Source organism: Patagioenas fasciata, chromosome 1 (assembly GCF_037038585.1).
Source record: "Patagioenas fasciata isolate bPatFas1 chromosome 1, bPatFas1.hap1, whole genome shotgun sequence".
In the NCBI taxonomy this organism is placed as follows: Eukaryota; Metazoa; Chordata; class Aves; order Columbiformes; family Columbidae; genus Patagioenas; species Patagioenas fasciata.
Genome location: NC_092520.1, coordinates 208,737,631 through 208,760,098, shown reverse-complemented (window position 1 = coordinate 208,760,098; position 22,468 = coordinate 208,737,631). Strand labels below are relative to the sequence as shown.

At 42.3% G+C, this 22,468-nt stretch overlaps 1 protein-coding gene across 1 annotated transcript; it reads left to right on the top strand.

Moving 5' to 3' along the window:
- Positions 1-14,269: 14,269 nt before the first annotated feature.
- Positions 14,270-21,929, top strand: ECHDC3 (enoyl-CoA hydratase domain containing 3). Its single transcript, XM_065848955.2, has 5 exons — positions 14,270-14,434; positions 14,520-14,641; positions 16,393-16,490; positions 19,416-19,616; positions 21,212-21,929. Exons 1-5 carry the CDS (start codon positions 14,313-14,315, stop codon positions 21,539-21,541), a joined length of 873 nt encoding a protein of 290 aa, XP_065705027.1. The 5' UTR covers positions 14,270-14,312; the 3' UTR covers positions 21,542-21,929.
- Positions 21,930-22,468: the final 539 nt, after the last annotated feature.

The window sequence follows — 22,468 nt, the reverse complement described above, 5'->3', positions numbered from 1 at the left end:
CCATTTGAAATCCTCCAGTATGAAAATTAAAAGAATATGACACAGCTTTAGAATATGTTGTAGTTCATACAGCAATTATGTGAGCATGTGTAAATGAGACAACGTGAGAAAATAGTGTTGGGTATACAGCAATGTTTGCTTTAAAGAATCTAAATCTGAGGACGAGAATGGTTTGGTGAACTAAAAATAAATTGCAAGAACTTTACTCCCTGTGTCATTAATGGGGAACTACCCTTTTCCTCGTATTATCCAGCCACACTTTGTATGAAAAAGCTGGCAATCAAATGGTCTGCATCAAAAAATCAGCATCAAACATGACATTTGTCAGCAAGGCTGTGGCTGGAGCAGCACTGACACGGAAGATTAACATCTGTTCACAGGACAGACAGTGAATATCTGTTGCCAAGTGGTCTGTACATTTACACCATAGCATTCACTTTATGGTAAGCGCTGCAAGGAGATCCATACTCACTAGAGATTGTTCTGAGTAATTCTTCATTTTCACAGTCTTTTCAAAAACACAAAAGTGAATTAAATTCTCTTTGGCTGTAGGATAAGGAAGAGGTAGTTTCATTGGAATTGCACCACCTTGGTATCCACACTGAATCAGGCCTCAAATTATGTCTTACAGAATCACAGAATGTCAGGGATTGGAAGGGACCTCAAAAGCTCATCCAGTCCAATCCCCTGCCGGAGCAGGAACACCCAGATGAGGTTACACAGGAAGGTGTCCAGGCGGGTTTTGAATGTGTCCAGAGTAGAAGACTCCACAACCCTCCTGGGCAGCCTGTTCCAGTGTTCTGTTCCAGTGTTCTACAAGTCTGATATTCACGGGTGCTCCAAATCTGCTTGGAGAGGACCTAGAAAATGCTGTAGTCTCACCTCGTGCATTAAGTGCTTCAGATGATCTGATGGAGGCCCAGGTGCAGTATTTCCCCTCCACATCACCACCAATGCCCTCGCTCTGTGATGAAATTCAGAACAGGATTGTGTTTAGTTTATCACATGGGTTTTGGAACGGGGGCTTGGGTCTGGAGCACCACCCAACTTCCCAAGCTGTTCTGTGAGATTCCTCAAAACTGGGATTGTAGAAAGCTCATGAAAACTTCTTGTCCAGCTCTATTTCCATTATCCTGCGTCACATCAAAACTGGCTTCAGAAAACAGGTTCCTTTCTCATTTTAAATTTGATCTATGAGCTCATGAAGTTTCCACAAAGTCCCCTTAAGAAGGAAAAGGTTGGATTTCTTCTCAGTTTTTTCTCTGATTTTAGAAAATGGATCAAGCTACAAAATCCTGACCTACATTTTGCCCTGCTGCACAGGACTTGCATTCTAATTCACTGTAAGACTACAGTTCATTTGCCGAGGCTCTTTCTAGCCCAGTTCCAAACATTTGGGCACATCTTGATCTCGTGTTGTAGTCTGGGTCTGTCTCATGACAGAAGAGCAGCGAGGCAATCCTCATGTTATGTGCTCTACAACCAAAAGCAAAAAAAAATACATTTAAAACAATTACGTTCTGTACCAGTTGCTGGCCAGATGGTATTGTGAATTGTTACAATTCATCAGCAAAACAGAGGAAGGAAGTGTTTTAAAGCAAGATTATATTATTTTCCTTAGGTTCTTATTATGAAATCTTCCTGAAGTGAACTTTCAAAACTTGAAAACCCTTCCAGAGGGAATGAATGGAACAGGGCAAACCGGAGACTCGCTGGGGAGTAGTTAAAAACAAGGGAAAACTATAGCATGCCAGGGAAATAAAGGAAGAAGCGATTACCAAGTTTTCGGTTTGGGAAGACAAATGGATAAAAACAAAAGTAACAGAAAAAAATAAGTTGTGCATAAAAGTATATGATGTTTCTGTCTTCATAATAATTATAGATTGGAAAGCACCCAGGGTCTTCCCTCCCCCTGGAGGAGAATAAGCCTGAAAGCTGAGAAAGCAGATAGGGCAAGCAGTGATATATTCCCTGTATAGCGAAACTGCAAGATTTAGCAAATTACTGCCAAGAAAGTGCCTTGAGATCCTTAAGAAAAAATGCTGAGAAAAATGCGCTTTATTTTTGCTGTCACTTAAGAAACAAAATACATTTGAAAGCCATGAGAAGAAATGTGTCTTAAATGAAAATGACCCCTGACCATTAAGTTCACTCCAGTCAAATAAAACACATCCTGTTTTTCTAACATTTTTGTACAGGGCAGATCCTGGTCTGCATACGCTCTTTCCAGCCAAGGATTTGACCCATAGCTGAATTTTAATTAGAACCAGGGAAAGTGATGGAAAATACAAGGTGCTGCTCCCACTTAAGATAAATGATGAAATCTATGTTGGGAGAAATGCAGAAAATTGAGTAAGTTCATCATACTGTCTCTCAACTAAAATGAGTTGGTACAAAGTGTTTAGAAGTTCTCTGGCAGGCCCAACATATCCACTGTATCTGTTAATAAAATTACACACAATTTGTCACTTAAAATACATCCTGAACTTCCCATACAATCATGAAAACCCAACACACAAGCTGCATCAGCCTTTTCTTGATAATTTGGTTCTGGAATGTCTCCATGGGATGAAGGAATCATTGGTGACATTTTGCCCTTATTGTGCAGAAAATAATATTTATTTTCTTTTTTTTTCTCCTTGTCTAGACTTTGTGGAATTGCTTGGAAAAGCCTGGGATGTGCAGAGTCTCTGGGCAAACCAAAAGGTCTATCTAACCACCTTTTTATCAGTCTGCTTATGCAGAACTCAGTTCTATGGCCTGTTCCATGCCAGAAGTCAGATGAGAGGATCTCATCACCTAGTAGCGACGTAGGGTAGGATTGATCTCACTTAACCTGTGTCTACAATCTATGTGCCTTTATGTAAACTAGGTGTCTAGGCTCCCATTTTGGTTGCTGGAGGACTAGTGAAAGGTGTCTAGGGCATGATTCACCTCATTATAAATCAGACACTTATAGCTGATTGGACTAATCATACCCTAAGCTCCACTGACCAGCTCATCATTGATTATACTGGGAAATTACTCGATAAGCACTTGCTCAGCTTTAGATGTCTGTTTTCTCAATGCCAGAGATCAGGTTCAGTTTGCAGTTTGAGACACCTAACAATATGTGTCTTCAAGAAGTGAGTTAGATATCTTGGGTTCTTTTACAGATAATGGTGATCTGATCGATAGTCAATGAATCTTGAGCGCTATCAAGCCAACCAGCTGTAGGTACCTCCCCCGGCCGCGACGGGAGCTCCAACAGCGAGCTCACATGGAAACACCTACGTGCAGACACCTAAATTTAGGTGTCTTAATCTGTGTGCTGAGTCTAACCTTCACATTAGGTAAATAAATCTGCTTCCAGTCAACTTTGTAGAAACACAGGTTTAAAATCCAGATTTGAATAACTTTGATGAACTAAACGGAGAGAAGTAAACGGTTTGGAAAATATAATATAAAGTGCATTGAGAGCTGAATATAAACCAGTATAAGAAACAAACAGGAATCTGCTTTGCATGTGTGGTATCTTGTATTTAAATATATACATACCTCCTACTCAGCTGTTCAGATGCCAGAACAGGATCTGCCTTTGTAGAAATAGATCAGGATCATTCGTCCTCTTCATGATTATAAGCTGATTATCTATTTTTGAGTAGACAAAACACACTTTGTGATCATTCTTCCTTACAAGGAATTGTTTACCTTGCATTGAAATCTGCTGCCTGGCTGATACTTTCAGTATATACATATATATATATATATACACACACATTAACAATCTTAAGGATTCTCAATACATTAACAATCTTAATGAATTTTGGTATTTCTTTTGCAAAGGTGTTAGTGTTTCAGGTGATGACACTGTGTTCCCATATAGGTCTAAATACTTAGCATTTAATACAGTGTAAAAAAGCAGGCACACAATCTGTTTTTGCCAGAGATGGTCTATGTAACTGAATGTTTTCAATGCTAATTAAAGCATCCTCTCACAATGACGATGAGTGTTAGACAAATACCTTGTAATCAGGCAGCACTCCAAATCTGCCTCTGTTCACACTGGATATTGCTGATAATTATCCTCTTCCCAATCATGTTATCATAGAAAACATAGCTGGAAGGGACATTGAGATGGGCTCATCCACTGCATTCTCCTACCCCCAGCTGGATCAGCTGTACCTGAAGTTTTTAAGTAAGGATACCTTCTTATTAAAATAATATCTTGTTCTTTAGTGTTTTATTTGCAGGATTACACATTCTTTTATTTCCTTTTGGGGAATTGGAATTGTTTAGATCAAAGAAATATGTCAAAAAAAAAAATACTGCTTTTTGACTTGTTCAGAATCTTGGACAGAAAAGCAGCTACAAATTACCTGTGCAGACAAAGAAAGGAGACTGGCTCTTTTGTCCCAGCTGTCACGTTTGGGCATAACTGGAAGGGGAACAGTGTGCTTGAGGATATGGAGAGGAGATTTATTCTTCATCAAAATCCTACCTCTTTCTACAAAGAGTAACAGAGTCTCCTAATGATAATAACAGGCTTCCAGAAAACTATTTCTGAGCAATATCGAGTTATACAGGTCTAATAACCGGAATAGGACAAAATTATCCTCTTGGATGCATGTCAGTCTTTTTTTACAAATGAATGGAAGCGGTAGGTGTGCAGCTGAGCAGGATACAGTTCACAGCCTGCAATGTTCCTTGTGCCTTCCCGTGGTGAATCAGTGCAAAGCTATAAAAAGAAAACGGGGATTCCTCGAGACAAATTCTAATCCCTGCTCTAGCAGATAGGAGCAGATGGAAGCAACAAGCAGACAGCTCAGTGTGTTACAGGAGAACTCCCTCAGAGGAGGACAAATCCTGAGGTGGCCTAGAGCTGATGTAGTAAAGAAACAAGGAGGCATCCAAACATCTCTGGTTTTATATCATGTGATTAATGAGGCTGTGAGCAGCCAGATTTAATATAAAACCAGCACTGCAGCTGCTCTAGTTTACCTTGTAGCTTTAGTTCGTAAACTTGAAATCTGGGCCAATATTATCAACACATTACTGCAAATGTCCCTCTATGGGTGCTGTGTTTTTCACTCGTTAAGCCGGCTTAAAAAGGAAGTTCAGAAAGAGGAAAGACAAACAAAAAGAAACCAAAACACTATAGGTGTTCTGGCTCCCATCTAAAATGACAGCAGTCCCCATTTCTGGGAGAACCAGGTCTCAGATGGGGAAAAAGCAGCTGCCAAGGCAGGAGTGACAACCACCCCCAGAGCCATTCTGCTGTTCTGGCTTGACTTTCACCCACGTTCACTGGTTGGTTGTTCCAGCCCCTGTGCTCAAAATCTCTTTACATCAGCTTCATTCCACTCTTGCTACCGTTACTCCAACAATTCTTTCCCTTTCCATTTGTATTCTCATGACATCTTGCATCACCAAAATACTGCATAACCCACACGCTCGCTATCAAATTGCAACCTTCACTTTTACATAGACATTAAGCTGCTTTTCTCCCGCTCTGAGCTTTTTTGGAGCAGGGAGTACAGTGTCTCTTAGGGAGGAGCCTCCTACTTTCTCAGCCTTAGGCACTCGGGTAATAAACATGATTTACCTTTCTAATGTCCCTGTAATTTCACTTCTATAGATTCATCCAGACCTAGACAACTGATTAATGTTAATGTGCACTAAAGAAAAGTAGTTGGTCTTCTACAATCAAAAAGCTGCGCAGTTATGTACTTACGCTGCTCTGCAGTTTGGGGAGCACCAGGGAGCCAAAGTGCTGCCCCAGTTCCATTTTGTACTCTTGTGGCTCTGAGACTGCACAGACGTTATTAGCGCTGCAGATCCAAAAGCTGACAGCAAGTTTTCGTGAACCATCATGAGCTGCCACATCAGTGCTTGAAAATTGTTGTGCAACGTCCAGAAAACCTGCAGATGGAATCCTGGTGCTGGTGACTTCCATAAGAATCCACCCACCGACTTCAAACAGGACCGAGATTCAACTGGTTTGCAAAGTCAGACACTTTTCCGTCCTCAGCAATTCAAATGAAACTTCATGCCACTGTCAACAACCTAATCTGTATGTTCATGAAAAACACGAAGAACCTGAAAAACTTCACAGCCACGATTAATTCATATAATCATATTTTGTTTACCTTAGATGTCCAAATGTATGCTGTTCGTCTCGCTGAACGTTCCTGCTGAGAACAGTAGTATCAGTGCGCGAAGCACAAAAGGTGCTCCTGAAACAAGAAGCAATGAACAAAAAAGGAATTTAAATAAAGTACTAGCTAGAAATGGTCTATTTTGGCCTTCTCCAGAACTAAGCACATAAATACTGATGAAGGAGAAATGCAGGTAGCCATGCTTTAAAATAAGTCATGTATTAAGCTACATTATCTTAAAGAGACCTAGCCAAACCCTCATATTTTGCATACTGTATAGATCTAATTGGACAAATAATGTACTCAGATTTAAGTAAATGAATGTAAGTGGGATTAAGTAGGATGTAAATTGGGGCAACATTTGATTTCCTTGCCTCTGATGAGAAGAGAGGGGGAAATTGGTGTGCACGTCTCTCCTGCTGCCTTGTGAAGCCCAAGCACAAGTTTTTCATACAAGTCGAATGGAAAAACAACAATTAAAACAAAGATAAACTAGTCAGTTGGCTGTTTAAAACAAATGGAACTCTAAAAATTCACTAATGTGATTCATTCATTAAAATGTTCATTGATAATTCATCAGACTATTGCCATATTAAGACTCTTTCCAGCACTAATCAGCTCTCAATAAAAGTTACATAGTGATGAAAATCTTTAGTTTACTGTAGCGTTGCTGTTGTGCAGGAGTCTATTCTTCATGGAAACAACAGCGTAATTTTACATGTAGGAGATTAACATTAGCATGGAGGTTATTGTAGCCTGTTTTCCTCTGCAAATACCATCAAACTGTTTCCTGCTGTACCTGACAGCAGGTTGGGGCTCTCAGTGCTTTTAAGTATCCACCTCTCTCAAGAACAACGATGGCTGGACAGAGACCGGAGGCCCAAACTATCACCTCTAACCAGAGAAAAGCTGCAGAGTTCACTGGACAATCACCTGCCGTGTTTGACCTGCCCAAACCCTGCCCTCTTCACACCACGGTCACTAATTAATGGAGAGGACAATGGGCAAGACGGGAGGTGTGTGGCAGTGAGAGGGGAGGTGATGCAAAGTGTTAGGGACGTAGCAAAACAAGTTATTTCTTCTAGTAAAGAATGTTTTCTACAAATTTTAATTCAGTCGTGCGCTGTCACAGTAACCTCCTCCCTTACAGCCTGTGTTTGGCACATAAACACACTGTCTCAGCTTCCTTCCGTGGCCCGTAACCCCTCGCCTGGGTCTGGCTCCGAGCGATGTGTATCGACTGGCACACGCTTGCCGATTAATTGGTCGGTAGGTCACACGAGACAGATGATCTCTGAACTTGTGCTGCAGCTTTTTCCTCGTAGTAAGCATTCATTTTTATCTTTCTGTTCTCCTCAGCAATAATTTTCCTGCAACTTTCAGCATCTCTTCCAACCTCCTTGACAGATCTGTGTGACTGGCAGACATAACTCCCCGAACCTTTATTTTTTTTCCTTCAAAACTAAAATAATCCTTTGCTATAAAAATGCACCATTTACTTTGTGGGTTAGTATTCGCTAAATACAGATTAATTTTCTTTGCTTATTATGTATTAATATTTCCTCTGCCTGGAGACAGGAACCATGAGCACTTTGACACAGAGAGTTACAGGATGTTTCTCCGTGATACCGGACAGCTGTGTTGAATCAGGCCAGCGCCCCTTCCTTAGTGCCAACACGCCGCGAATTTCGCATGTGTGGCCTTTGATAAGATAAAACAGTGCACTGAGACTATCTGGGCCAGCTGGCTCATGGGCTGAGCCCAAACTCCTGCCTGGTGTTCCCTCCCATACGAGGGAAGAAAATAACACACGAGCAGTTGGCAACTTCACTGGAGATTCCTTGTCCTGCCCTATGGCTGCTGCGTTTGACACAGCACAGGGGAGATAAGATTTAAGGTAAAATGTACAATGTTAAGATACGTAAGTCACTGACAACCCATTAACGAGCAGCATTCTGGATTGAGCCCCTTGCAAGAAATGTTTCACTTGAGGACATTTGAAATCATCCTTCTCTCGCCCCAGTCTGGTATTGACATGTTCCCCATTGAACTCATTTTTTCTGTGGCTCTGTCCAATTTTTTACCCATGGTGGGTTTTATCTGTGCTGTCCCCATGGACCTTCTGTCTTCAGTGGTACCAAGGAACTGTTAACTGTAAGGATTCTGTCATCCTCCTGTTTCCCTATAAAACTCACATGCATTGGTAAGATTTTGTTATTGGATAAAAATCCTATTTAATTGAAAGCAAATGCATCTTTTCCCCAGTTCTAGTATGTGGTCTCTGGTGGTTGTTATGGGGGGAAAAGGAATGAAAGAAAATTAAATGAGCTGAAAATTAACTAAAGGGCAGGAAAAAGGTGAACAGAAAGAGTCCAGAAAATTGAACGTAGTTTGCTATGGAAAATAAGTTACTGGCTGAGGTGAGGACAAGGTGGGTAGAGGGTGTAATTCCGCGGTGAGAATTGACATCTACAGACGTGGCTTGGAGCAAAGCCACACAATGACAGTGGCTGTTCCCGAGCACAGAGAGCTTTTAGGTAAATTTTTGCTTTTGCCCTCAAACAGCAGCTACGATTTACCTCGTCTGTCACAGCGATGTTTGCAGCTGTAACCACAGCAGGGAGACACCAGCGTTTGGAAGTGAATCCTGAGGTACAGTCAGGATGAGAGGCTTCTGGTATGCGGTTTCTCCAGTGGCGTCCATGGGCTGAGATCAGTGTCTGTACCTTTTGTGTGAATTAGGGGAATGTTCACACCCTCTACGAGAGGAATATGACCCGTTTTCCTCAGTTCCCTCTGTAATTAATAGGAAAAGGCAGCTTGGAGAGGCACTGGGAGGAGGCATCTCATTCCAACACCTGACCAGCCCTGCGAGGAGGACACGTCTCTATCAATTGCTCAGGGAGCCTTCCAGGATTAATTATCTAAATTGGGAAGCTAAGGTTAGATACTCTGAGGACAAGAATGAATACCACCTTTTTTCCAAGCCTGTTATAGCCTCCTGTATATCTCATAATTCTGATCATTGTTCACATCTTAAGAATCTCATAATTGGAAGGCACATACGAAAAATCTAATGCCGAAGCCAGGGAAATATGAATCACTTGAAAACCTCTAAGAAAGTGAGGACAATGAAAGACGAACAATGAGTGCGGGGAGGATAAGAGAAAAACAGCAAATAAAGAGGAACAGGGATGGGTCTGGTGACAAAAGGACTTTGATCATTCACCTGGTCCTCAAGCTGAAGGGAAAATACGCAGAGTCCATTCCGTGGAGCAGTGCTGCCACACAGCGACACTGAAAAAGCTCTGAGCAGTAACTGCGAAAAAATTGCAGCAGTAAAGACACCGGGAGCTTTATGTTTCATGTCAAAGCCAAACAGGACACTGACTTGTTTGCTGAAGGAACGCTAAATGTAATTACAGGAGGCAGCATGAGGATCTAATATAAGCCTGAACTGGACTGGCAGGTGTTGAGCCTGGTCCACACATTATTACAAAATATTAATAGCAGTCGTGGAGTTAAAAACTGGTTTCTAGTCCTTTCTTTTAGCATAATAATCAATATTTTTTAAAAAATCGCTTTATCTTAGAGTACTGGCTAAACTTTTCTGATAGTCTGCTATACATTAATGCTATAGTAAGTTTTAATTTACTATTTCTAGTAATTAAAGCCTCTCTAAAGAGAAACCTGATATGTGAAGTATCTTTCTGTGACTAAAGAAAGTAGAATAACTTATTTTCAAATTAAAAACCAATCAAGACTAGGACCACAAGAAGGTTAGGTAGCAAAGTTGTATGAATCCCGGGAGTGGGCAGAGTAAAAAGCCCTTAGCTTCATGCTTTTAGAAAATCCCAGCGTATTGTGCTTAACACCAGTATAGAAAACATTAATTGTCTAAGGATACAATAAAAAACGGTGTATGGACAGCACCCACCATGGGTAAAAAGGAACAAATATGCAAAATCTTTTCTCACCTTTTCTTGAGGCATTCTGGGAGGGTTCCACATCAGAGGAACTGTAACACACTGATCTACCTCTTTGCTACCAGAATTCACAAAGCAGGAAAATAAAGTATTTTGCTTGGCCTGGGTGCAAGAACAGGGTGCTGCTCTCCCTGTTATCCTGGAACTACTACACACCTGACCAGAACTAAGCAGTTCTTGAGTTTAAAAGGTGCTGAACCCCTCCGGGATTTGAATACCTTCAGCAGTGTTGAAAATCAGGTTACAAGATCCGCTGGGAATGCCGGTGTTTCACAAGAAATAATTCGCATGAAACTCAGCTGGGGATATGCCTGCCTTACGTTCCATAAAATAGTCCCAATTTTTCATCATGGCATGATGAATAGGTAGAAGTGTCTTTATGTGTGTATTTGCTTTTACCTTTCAGCCTCATCCCAACAAGGTCTGCCTTTGCCCTGCTATTTATTATGTTTACTGTAGGGCTGAAGCAGGTACCCCTGCAAGGGGCATCTCCCACCTGGGCTCATTGAAAGCCAAGGAAATAAAGACCCAAATAAACACTTGTGCTCCATACAGAAGGGAGTCCTATATACTATTTTTGTTGTCCACACGTGCTATGTAGCAACATTAAAATGGAGACCCCAGAGTGCTTTATAGCAGCAAAGCTGGAAGTTTCTGTAATGACCTCACAATGAAGTACTTACCCAATTAAGTAATGTTATGTCCCTTATCATCTCCCTTTTTGTTATATGAAGGATCGATACAGTTAAAGGTTAGAAAAGCCTTGTCTGGTACTTGCAATCCTGGCTCCTGCTTGTCTCCAGCTGGAAGTGTGAGCTCGGCCATAACCACAATGCTGCTGGCAAATCTTATAAGAAAAAGAAAACTGTCTGAAATGAGAAAAGCTTTTTCCAACACTTTGAAGGAGAAGGCAGCAGCGGCTCTGTTTAATGCATTGGGGAAGCTGCTGCCAAAAAGAAATATATCTGTGATGGGGGTGGGTGTGAAAGGAAACATGAGGTTGTCAATCAAAGTGAAAAAGAACAGAATTTCCACAGAAATGGAAACACTATAGAAGACCAAAAGAAATCCTTTCCGTGGAGATGGACAGAAAAATGACAAGAAGATGGAAAAAGAGAAAGAAATGGAAGAAAAAAAGGAAGGTTGTAATTCACAAGGCCAGCATAACGAGGTCACTGGTCAGAGTTGCAGTGGATTGAGAACTCCCCCCAGGGCAGGCACACACATTGCGTTCACTGTGTGCTCGCCTGTGCCGCACCAGCCAGGGACTTTGAAAACTGCTGGGATCTATTTAAGATTATCTCATTTTATTCTAAATGTTGGTTTGGGTTTTTTTTTTTTTTGCTACAGATTCCTACCACATAATAAAAGTAGATTTTGGAAAAACTTTTCAATGTGTGACCATGAAGTACAACCAACCCTGAGAAAATGAAAATGGGCAAGTGAGGAAAGCCCAGTGCAGACCTAACTCAGACCTATCGGTGCCCTTCAACATTTTAAAATGTACATAAAATGTACACTGTTGCTATTAGAGCCACAAGGCCCAGTGATCGGACAGGTAATTGTTCTATGCAATATAAAATCAATAAGCAGAAAGTGCATCCCCCACACTAAGCTCTTACCATCTGTGTAAATAAATATATTATTAAACACAAAATTCAAGTGGTTCTTTTACGAGCCTGATGCTCAGAACTGAAAAGCCACAAGTGCCACTACAGCTGGCAAAAACTGCAGGGATTCAACAGGTACTGATAAAAACTAGAGACACATTTGGGAACCTACGAGTGCTTTGCAAGAACTCACAAGAATGGGGAGATCAGGAACACAGATTTACAAGGGACATATATCTATTTTATTTTAGGGCACCTACTGCTCAGCCAAAAAATGGAGCGCACACAATGAAGACTTGCATGTGCATAAAACATTTCAATTCCCTCGCATTAGGAAAGGATACAGGACGAGTAGGTGTGATAAGGAAGAGCAGGCAATCACGACTGGGGCAGCCTGGATCTCCTGGAACAACGCTGCTTGGTCTTCAGGCCCATCAACATCTCACAGCAGGTGAGATTGATGACGAGCTGCCTCATGCACACAGGAGACTCCCAGACATCCCAGGGGACTCCCTGAGCCAGGTGTGAAGAAACAGAGGCCATTGCTCTTGCGAGCAAACAGGGAACTGGAGAATGAAAGAAATGTGAGATGTTATATTTTAAAGTGACATTTTCTGGAAGAACTATTTTGAGAAACTGGGGTCTGCAGAGAGTTGTGCATGTCTCAGACTTGGAAGATTTACTATGTGTTGTACCAATAGCTGGCAAAGGAGAGCTTCGGGGTTCAGCAGAAACACAGATGGAGAGAGACCCACTTCCGTCTGGTAACCTAGGCAGAGAAACCATATAACCCCTTTTAGAAGCCTCCTGATCTCCCTCTTAAAATTCACCAACTAGATTTTATCCATGTGGCTTGTATGGCAGGATGCTTCCACAGTCTGACTCCTTCATTTCTGGGTCAAAGATGCTAATATTCAGTGTATACCTGTTTGCTACAGTGCCAGCATGGTTCTCCATCTTATAGAGCTTTGTGCCATCTCGTACTGCAAAACACCTTTCCTCTGGAGACAGCAGTCATAGCTCCTTTCATATTTGTTTTGCTAGACTCAAGGAACAACGCTTTTCTCATCCCCCCTAACAGAGTCTCCATTCTACGCTGCTTCTGTTTGCTCTGCCCCTCTTTTAGTTTGGATGCATCATACAGATTACAGACTGACTGTAGAACCAATTATGATACCCAAGGTCTTTTCCACAACAGTTTCCAAATGATGAACTCCCAGTGAATAAATGATGACGTTATCAGTTCCCAAGTATCCGACCCCAAACCCTGTAGTACTGAATTTCATCCCATGCCGGTTACTCTTGGCCTCAAAGTGATCTCATTCTTTCTGCGTAACACAATTGCCCTCCATGTTGATGACACCTTAGTGTAACAAATTTTCTCAGCATAGTCCTAATCTCCACCTCATGGTCAGAGATGCAAATGCTCAGAGAAATCTGAAGAATCTGTAGCAAAAATGTCACCATTTTCTTGTACTCCTCCAATATCTCCAAGAGACTGGAGCACAAGTGTGATGGGAGCAGCTGAGGGACCTGGGGGGTTCAGCCTGGAGAACAGGAGCTGAGGGGAGACCTTCTGATCTCTGAACTGCCTGAAAGGAGCTTGGAACAAGGTAGGGTTGGTCTCTTCTCTCAGGTAACAAGTGATAGGATGAGAGGAAATGGCCTCAAGTTGTGCCACAGGAGGGTTAGATTGGATATTGGGAAAAATTTCTCCATTGAAAGGGTTGTCAGGTATTGGAACAGGCTGCCCAAGAAAGTGTTGGAGTCACCATCCCTGGAGGTGTTTAAAACACGAGTAGCTGCAGTGCTTGGGGACATGGTTTAGAGGTGGAGTTGGCAATTTTAGGTGTACAGTTGGACTCGATGATCTTTAAGGCCTTTTCCAACCAAAATGATTCTGTGATTCTGACTCACTAATGACCGCCACCTTCGCACCCAGCGCTCTCACAGCAGGAGGCCCCAGGAGGTCTCACTGGTTCTACAGCCAACACTGCAGCAAAGTCACAGAATCCCAGAATGTCAGGGCTTGGAAGGGACCTCAAAAGCTCATCCAGTCCAATCCCCCTGCTGGAGCAGGAACACCCAGATGAGGTTCCACAGGAAGGTGTCCAGGCGGGTTTGAATGTCTGCAGAGAAGGAGACTCCACAACCTCCCTGGGCAGCCTGGTCCAGTGTCTGTCACCCTCACTGAGAAGAAGTTTCTTCTCATATTTAAGTGGAACCTCTTATGTTCCAGTTTGCACCCATTGCCACTTGTCCTATTATTGGTTGTCACCGAGAAGAGCCTGGCTCCATCCTCGTGACATTCATCCTTTATATATTTATAAACATTAATGAGGTCACCCCTCAGTCTCCTCTTCTCCCGGCTAAAGAGCCCCAGCTCCCTCAACCTTTTCTCGGGCCTGAGAACCGAGGGAAGCTCCAGGCCGGTTCATTCTGACACGGCCCGTCCTCCCGCTCCGCCCCCGGTGCCGAGGCGATCGCGGCCCCGCCACAGGCAGCGGCTGCGCGGCGCGGCGGGGCGGGCCCGGGGGAGGGCAGGGCCGGGAAGCGCCCGCCGCGCCGGTCTGGCAGCCATGGCCACGGCCGGGCTGTGGCGGCTCCGGAGGCCCCTGGCCGCGGCCTTCAGCAGCGCGGCGGCGGCGGGGAGCGGGCGGCCCGAGCAGCTGACGATCCGGCGGCAGGAGAGGGGGGTCCGGTGGGTGAGGGGCCCGGCCCTGTGGCTCGGAATGCGCTGATTATTTTATACTAAACCCTCTTGGTGTTTTTCCGGCGTTTTGCAGAAATATCATCTTGAACAACCCGAGGAAGAGGAACGCGCTGTCCCTCTCCATGCTGCAGTCCCTCCGGGAGGACCTGCTGCACGACGCCAAAAGCAAAGAGCTCCGAGTGATTGTCATCTCAGGTACTGCCTCACGTCAGGGCCAGAACGGGCTGAACCGGCACTATAAACCCAAATCTCTCACAGAATTACAGAAAATGGCACGGGAAGGGACTTGAGTGTTGTTTTCTGTACGTGCAGGGATCCTGCGTGTGCCCTCACCTTTTAAACTCTGTTCTCAGGCTGCGATTTACACCAGTTTCCACTTTCACATACTGAATTCCTCATTCTTGAACGCGGCAATCACAACTGGCTTGGTTTTTGTTATATTTTTGTCAATAGTTAACATGTCTAGGAACAAACACCGTAGAAACACGTTTCAAAGTGTCAGGGTCATGCAATCTGTTCACAGAGCTGATGAGCTTTTTCCTCTTGTAAAAATAACCAGTAGATGAAATAATTGGTGTAAAAACTGTATGTAAAGAATACTTTAAACAGAACAAAAGCCAGGTTCTAATGGTTATCAGGCTGAAGATCCTGGTTTTCACGCAGGAGCAGACTGAGCTGTGTGACTTTTTGCTCCTGGTGGCAGGTATAGATCACCATAAACAGAGCTCACAACATTTCTTCGTATCTTGTGCTCTGTTCCCCTGCCCTAAGCCAGGATCAGCCTCGTTCTCTTTGCCACTGGTTTGTCAAAACTGGTTTTAAAGCTCTCCCATGAAGGAGAGATCATCATACCAATACCGCAGTCACCCGTAACCTGCAGATGTAAAACATAATCTGTCAGAGCCTATTACAGTTTTGTTCCATTTAGATATTAACCTGTAGAGTTCTTAATGAAACTGGAGCTGTTCTTAAGTCATCTTTTTTTCCTCTCCTATTTTAAGATAATCTTCCCTCGCCCGCTTCCAAACATCTCAGAGAAGTAGGTTTATTACTTTAGGATGCTGCTGTATGTAAAGGAAAACACTGTGTGTGTCTGGGCACACAAGCATTTAAATATATATATCTTCAATATTTCAAACAGCAGTTACAGGCTTTGTGAAACACTTCAGGTTTTTCTTTGGGATTATGGTAGTCTGGGATTTCACGAGCACAATTTCAATTGGTTTTTTTGGTTTAGTTGAAAAATATATTGCACGTTCCTGTGGATTTCCAATCCTGTTGCTGAATGGAATGCAAAAGAAGAAATCTCAAGAAAATAAAAGACTTCTCAGAGAATGCTCTGAGTCTTTAACACAGACTTTGCAGTGGTTTCTTCTTCAGTGAGGCACAGATGCAGATGTGATTAATCTCTAGAAATGTATTTCTGATCCCCTGAGCTGACTGATGTTGATCTTTTTCTTTTTTTCCATTGTGGCCTTGAGCGCCATGACACAAAAATCTTGCTGCTTATTTAGCAAAAGTTAATAATTAATGCTGGGTACAATAAAAAGGGACTAACTGTATTTACTCATCTGAGAGCAGAGCACTCCATTCTTGCTCAGGCTCACTAGTTCACGTTGTACCAGGGAGCTGTGCAGTACAGTATCCTTAAAAGAAACTGAGCTCAGAGGTGTGAAGTGCCTTATTTTTAACTGAGTTAACTTGGAATGGAAGTAAATCTAGGCCTTTAAAAGTGTTTATGGGTGTTACTGTGGTTAAATGTTACATTGTGGTGATTTAAAGTTGTTACAAACCCCACAAGGCAATATTTTGGAGCTCTGTGTGAAACTCGCAAGCTCCTTGGTTTTGACCATTGACACCTTTATGCTTTTAGCTGGGGCATTAATAAGTCGCTACCCCTTGTTTCTTGGTTAATTCAGACAGACTTTTCCTGAAATGTTTTGCAGCTGAAGGACCTGTATTTTGTTCTGGCCACGATTTAAAGGAACTGTCAAGTGAAGATGACGTGAAGCATCATTCCCAAGTATTTGAAATGTGCGCAGAGGTAAGCGGCTCTTCCCAAGTGCCTGGTATGAAAAGCAAGCAATGATATTGGTTTAAGGAAGGACAGCATGGTTCATCTGCCAGCTAAAGCACAGACTTGCTCCACAGTCCTTTTTGCTGCTCTGCCATTTTAATAACTGATTCTGGTGAAATGACGTTTTTCCCTGGATTTTTCTACATGCAAATAAAAGGGCTAGAATGCCAACGTGCATGTCTGTTATGGTGGGTACAGTCATGGCGTGTTCCTTAGTTGAGCCAGTGTTCTTGCAGCTGAGCGTTTGGGCAATGTCATTCCTAGAAATGTAGGGATACGCACCTTCAAACCACTTATGATCATATGTTCTTTCCCAACATCAAGCTGGTATCTCAAGACCAGCTTAAACAACATCAAGTGGACAATGTGAAAGCAAGATCTGAATACATCTCTGACTTGGTGGCTGCCCCGTCAGCAGAACATACATGTTCTTGTTAATACAAAGCCACAGGCCCAGAGGTCGGGAAGTTAAAGCGAAACCTGGAGCCTTTGGAGGGAATGGTAAAAACCTCTTTGACTGTAACAGCACTAAAAATTCCCCCTAATCCTGCTCAGTGTGACCGCAGAAAGTAATTTGAAACCTTTTGTTCTAGTTCCTCCAGTAATAACAGTCTCTATACACATTGTCAAGCCCATATTTAACAAGTGATCTATAAGCCAAGAGCGAAAGGTACCACTGAAGGGCCTTCTGTGTAATATGAAGCAGTCACCCTGACAGCCTTGCCGGGATTTCAGCCGGGTACGCTGATCACAGAGAGGTAACCACAAATATGACTAAAAGACACGTTGGTCCCTTCATCAGAAAGGAGCCAAGGTCCAGTAGTTTAGCAGCCAGTAGTTTAATATTAATTTTGCAGTTGCAGGGCACAATTCGAGTACGTTGTCAGTGGGAAACTGAACTGTGCCTCTTGCAGGTCACAGGAAAGGAAAGATCAGGCAGAAAAAAAAGGGCAACTTATTCCATAGAGCATGAAATCAAGAGTTGGTAAATTTTTTGCTTTAAGGACCAGAAAAATTTAAATTATCCTGTACGCATATCTAGCATTTTGGCTAAATTCAGAATTAATGAGTAGTATAGCAAGCTTGACTTTGATTAATAAAGAGAAATAGCAAAAAATAACAATGTCAGCATTTAGAGTTAAAAATAAGCCTGGCTTTCTTTGTGAGAATGGTGCTGTACTGTATATTAAGTTTAGTAAGAGAACGTTATTACAAATAAAAAAATGGTGTACAAATTTCAGATTAATATTCCAGAGACCATGAAATTCAGAGATGGGGAGATATGCAAAACCCAACTGGACACAGTCCGGGACAACCTGCTCGATGATCTCAAGAGGTCACTGCCAACCAAAATGCTTCTGGCAATGCAAGTTCAGGAAGAAATTCAATAGAAGAGATGAAATGACACTTGAAGTGATCCCTTTTCTGCTGTTGATGATAGTGATAAGTGCTTTAACCTCTCTGCCTGAGTATTCTAAAGGGATTTAAGTTTCTTGTAAGTCACAACTCACTATTATCCCCATGGAGGAAGAAGGCCATGCTGTTAAATAATAATGGCACTTTAGAGGCAAACAGAAATAGAGAAATTAATTTAGGCTTTATTTAGGACCTGACTAATATCTAGATTTTAGTTGTCTTTTCCAATGAAAAATTGTTTCTAAACAAAGATAGAAGAACAGAGCCAAAGACTGATGAAATGCAGAACTGGACATAGGTAATTTTACCGAAGCAACATAAAATTTCCTGGACTTCATCTACTGGAGAAAGTGAAGTAGCAAATGAAAATTTGTTATCTTGCTACTCTGTGCTAATATAAGGGTTTTTTTTTTAAATCCAGATAATGACTGTAGTCATTTAACTTGCATTTGCTATCTTCAGGCATTAAAATTGGGTGAGTTTGCTTATCCCCACTGTATGGAAAGAAAATCTGAATTAGAAAAGTTGAGACACATTCCTTTTTCTTAACTTCAGCTATCTGAAGTTGTTTGTCCAAATGTCAAGAATTATCTGAGAGAAAGAGGGACCATGAACGAGTTGAGTGTGTTTTCCCATCTGAGTTGTAATGCAAGCAGGAAAAATTGTTCCCTGGCAGGTAAGTCTCTCCCTGGAATGCAGAGTAAGCCTAGAAAGACATGCAGTGATTGTTTGGTCGAGATCAACCCAGGCTTGAGATCATGAAGAAACCAGCAAGAGGCTGGTTTAAATTCTTGGGACAGAGACTTTTATTAAGTCAGTATTGTATTATGGGGCAAATGAAGGTGAGGATGGTGTGTCTCAGATACACATCTACCCACAGCCAGGAAAACTACAGCTGAAGTGCAGAGCAGCCGGGCTCCACGCAGGACTGATAACACATGTTGCTGCCTTTCATTCTTGCGTTTTCTGTTTCCACTGGAGTTAGCAGGACCAACTCAGGCTACATAAACACAGCTGAGCAGCTACTGGAACAGCAGTGATCCTGTGGATTAGAACAGGTTTTGCAGAGAGCTTACTTCTTTTACTAAACTCCAATTAATAAAGCTGAAAAATGCACCCATTGGGTGTGTGAAGCAGTTGCAAGTTTTAGAGCAGCCACTGCTTAAATTTTGTGGACTTGATAGGACAAGGGATAATGGCTTTAAACTGAAAGAGGATAGATTTAGGTTCCGTATAAGGAAGAAATTCTTCATCATGAGGGTGCTGAGGCACTGGCACAGGCTGCCCAGGGAAGCTGTGGATGCCCCATCCCTGGAGGTGTTCAAGACCAGGCTGGATGGGGCTTTGAGCAACATGGTCTAGTGGAAGGTGTCCCCGCCCATGGCAGGGGGTTCAAACTAGATGGTCTTTAATGGTCCCTTCCAACCCAAACCATTCTATGATTCTGTAACTGACCACTTTTTTTTGTACACACAGGTTATGACTTTAATCCAGAAACTTCCCGTACCAGTGATTGCCAAAGTGAACGGCTTGGCTACCGCGGCAGGCTGTCAGCTGGTGGCAAGCTGTGACATCGCAGTGGCGAGTGAGAAGTCTCAATTTGCTACTCCCGGAGTAAACATCGGACTGTTTTGCTCCACACCAGCTGTGGCCTTGGGCAGATCTCTTCCAAGAAAGGTAGGCTTCCTTCCCAGATACTCTTTGTAATTGTGCAAGAAGTAGGTTCCCATGTTGGGAGTTTTAGTTCCATTGCCCAAACTTTATTTTCCTGCAGTAGAACATTCAAAATACTTCATCGCAAAAGACATCTTCATAACTCTTCGGACTGGGAAAAATAATAAAGGGATGAACTCTGTTTAGGGAAAGCAGCTTCCTACTGATGTGATTCCAACCAGCATGAACTCAAAGCAGCAGCGCACCAGCTCAGCAATCCCTTTCCTTTCCAACAGGCAGCTTTGTGCTCTAGACAATGATGTTCTCCCCTGATGAGGACACCCCTGCAAGTTCAGGATATGGGTCCCACCGAGGTATCGATTCTTGCCAGGCAGTGACATTTCACTGCCAGCAGGATCTGCCTGGGTGAAGATCAAGAGGCTTTAAATAGCATCTAAAACCCTCCTATACTTTCTTCCTTATTTATTCCCTACTGATTGTGACTACACATCTCTCACTGCATAAACAATGGTAAATCTGTAAAGCTTCCATAACTGAGAAAAGAGATTTTAAGTTCTGATCCAGCTGGATTCATGTGGGCAGACTCTCCAAGCCCAGCAGGGCTCTGCCGAGATGCAAGGACTTAACTGGACAAGTGCATTTGCTGGATAAAAGCTTCAACTTTAAATTTCCCATTTGTAAGGCCATCCTGTTCAAATATAGTCTGTCTGTGTTGTTTGGTTTTTTGGTTTGGTTTGTTTTTTTTTAACCATGCTATAGTGTACTCTTATAACAGCTTCTGAATTAATATTTCTGGGGTTTATGATTACCTTTTTCAAAATGTGTGAGATATACTCTTCTCTGACCCACTTTCCAAAGTAGCAAGAAAGTTCCCTACAGTTCTCAGGATTACTGATTTTACCTTTTATCAAATGGAAAGCTGCATTGTTTGTAGCTATCAGAGCAAATACACTAATGAGGATAATCAGGTTTTATCATTCAGGCCATTGGTCAATTGCATCAGGAGTCATGGAAAAAAAATCTTATTGATATATAACATTGAATAGTCACTGAGTATTTGTTTTTCTTTTTAATTTGAAACTTCAAGCACAAGATGCTGGAAGCAGCAGGAGACTGAAATAGATGTGGCTATAAGAAAGACACATTTAAAAACACCCCAACCAGCCTTAAACTAAGGCAGGTGTTTTCAAAAACCACACATTCACATAGTAAGTCTTTATTTATCATTATATGTCCAGCTTAAAATACTGAGTTCAGTCACTTGACGTTGTGGACCATCTACATATCTTTTATCTATTGTAATTGTTAGAGATTGTGGGCTTTCGAAAAGAAACCCAGAGGTGTCAGCCAAGGAGAGCTGGAATCAGCGGGCAGGTTTGAAGAAAGGCCAGCTTTAGACCAGGCCAGCTTTAAGCCCAGTCCTTCGCTTTGCTGAAACTTCTTAACACTTCCGTGGCAGTTTAAGAGGCCAAAAGATTTAAATCTTAACATTTGTCAAAACAGTAACTTAGACTTGAAGGAGGAAGCTAAATTTCCCCAAACAAACCGAACCAGTAAGGCAGTTGAATTGACTTAATACAATGTTTTATCTTGTTCAGGTGGCATTAGAGATGCTTTTCACAGGTGAACCTCTTTCTGCTCATGAAGCATTAATGCACGGACTTGTCAGCAAGGTGGTACCAGAAGACAAGCTGGAAGAAGAGACCATGAAAATCTCTCAGAAGATATGCGCGAGCAGCAAATCCGTCCTGGCTTTGGGAAAAGCCACTTTTTACAGACAGATGACACAGGATCTCGATACTGCTTATAAAATGACTACTCAGGTCATGGTCGACAATTTGACTTTGAGAGATGGACAGGAAGGTATTGAGGCCTTCATTCAGAAACGGAAGCCTGTCTGGTCACACTCTCGGGAGGAGAAGAAATGAATCCTGTTTCTACCCTGTTTCCCCAAAAATAAGACCTACCCCAAAATTAAGCCCTAGCATGATTTTTCAGAATTTTTGAGGATGCTCAAAATATAAGCCCTACTCCAAAAATAAGCCCTAGTTTCAGTTAATTTAAAAAGTCAATTTAAATAGTGTCCAGGCAGCTATACATGTAAAAAAGTCATATGTTTTGGAGCAAAAATCAATATAAGACCCTGTCTTATTTTTGAGGAAACATGGTAAGCTAAACTTAGCTGTGCTTTATGATTCTTCACATAGTTGCCTTGAGAACTGTATTTTTGCTCTTACCAAAAGTTAAATCTCTTATATATGCCAAAGCCACAATAATTTTTTTCTAAGTATGTAATAAATGTTAAGAAAGATCAAACCTTTGGGTTTTTTTGGCAGTGTATTTAATCTATGGTTTTAGAAGGAACTCTGTGCTGCAATATTCAGTTTCAGATGTCCCAGGGAATCACAGGGACTGGGAGAGAGCTCAGATCATCCTGTTCAGTACCTGTCCCCCTAGTTCTGGGTAAGAATTTCCATATGTTGTTATTAATAAAGAATTAAAGGGCTTGGACACATTCCAGAGATGATGGTAGTACCTATCATAATGGATCAAGGCAACAAAGATGATGAAGGGAGTGGAGCATCTCTCTTATGAAGAAAGGCTGAGGGAGCTGGGTCTCTTTAGCTTGGAGAAGAGGAGACTGAGGGGTGACCTCATTAATGTCTATAAATATATAAAGGGTAAGTGTCACGAGGATGGAGCCAGGCTCTTCTCGGTGACAACCAATGGTAGGGCAAAGGGTAATGGGTTCAAGCTGGAACACAGGAGGTTCCACTTAAATTTGAGAAGAAACTTCTTCTCAGTGAGGGTGCCAGACACTGGACCAGGCTGCCCAGGGAGGTTGTGGAGTCTTC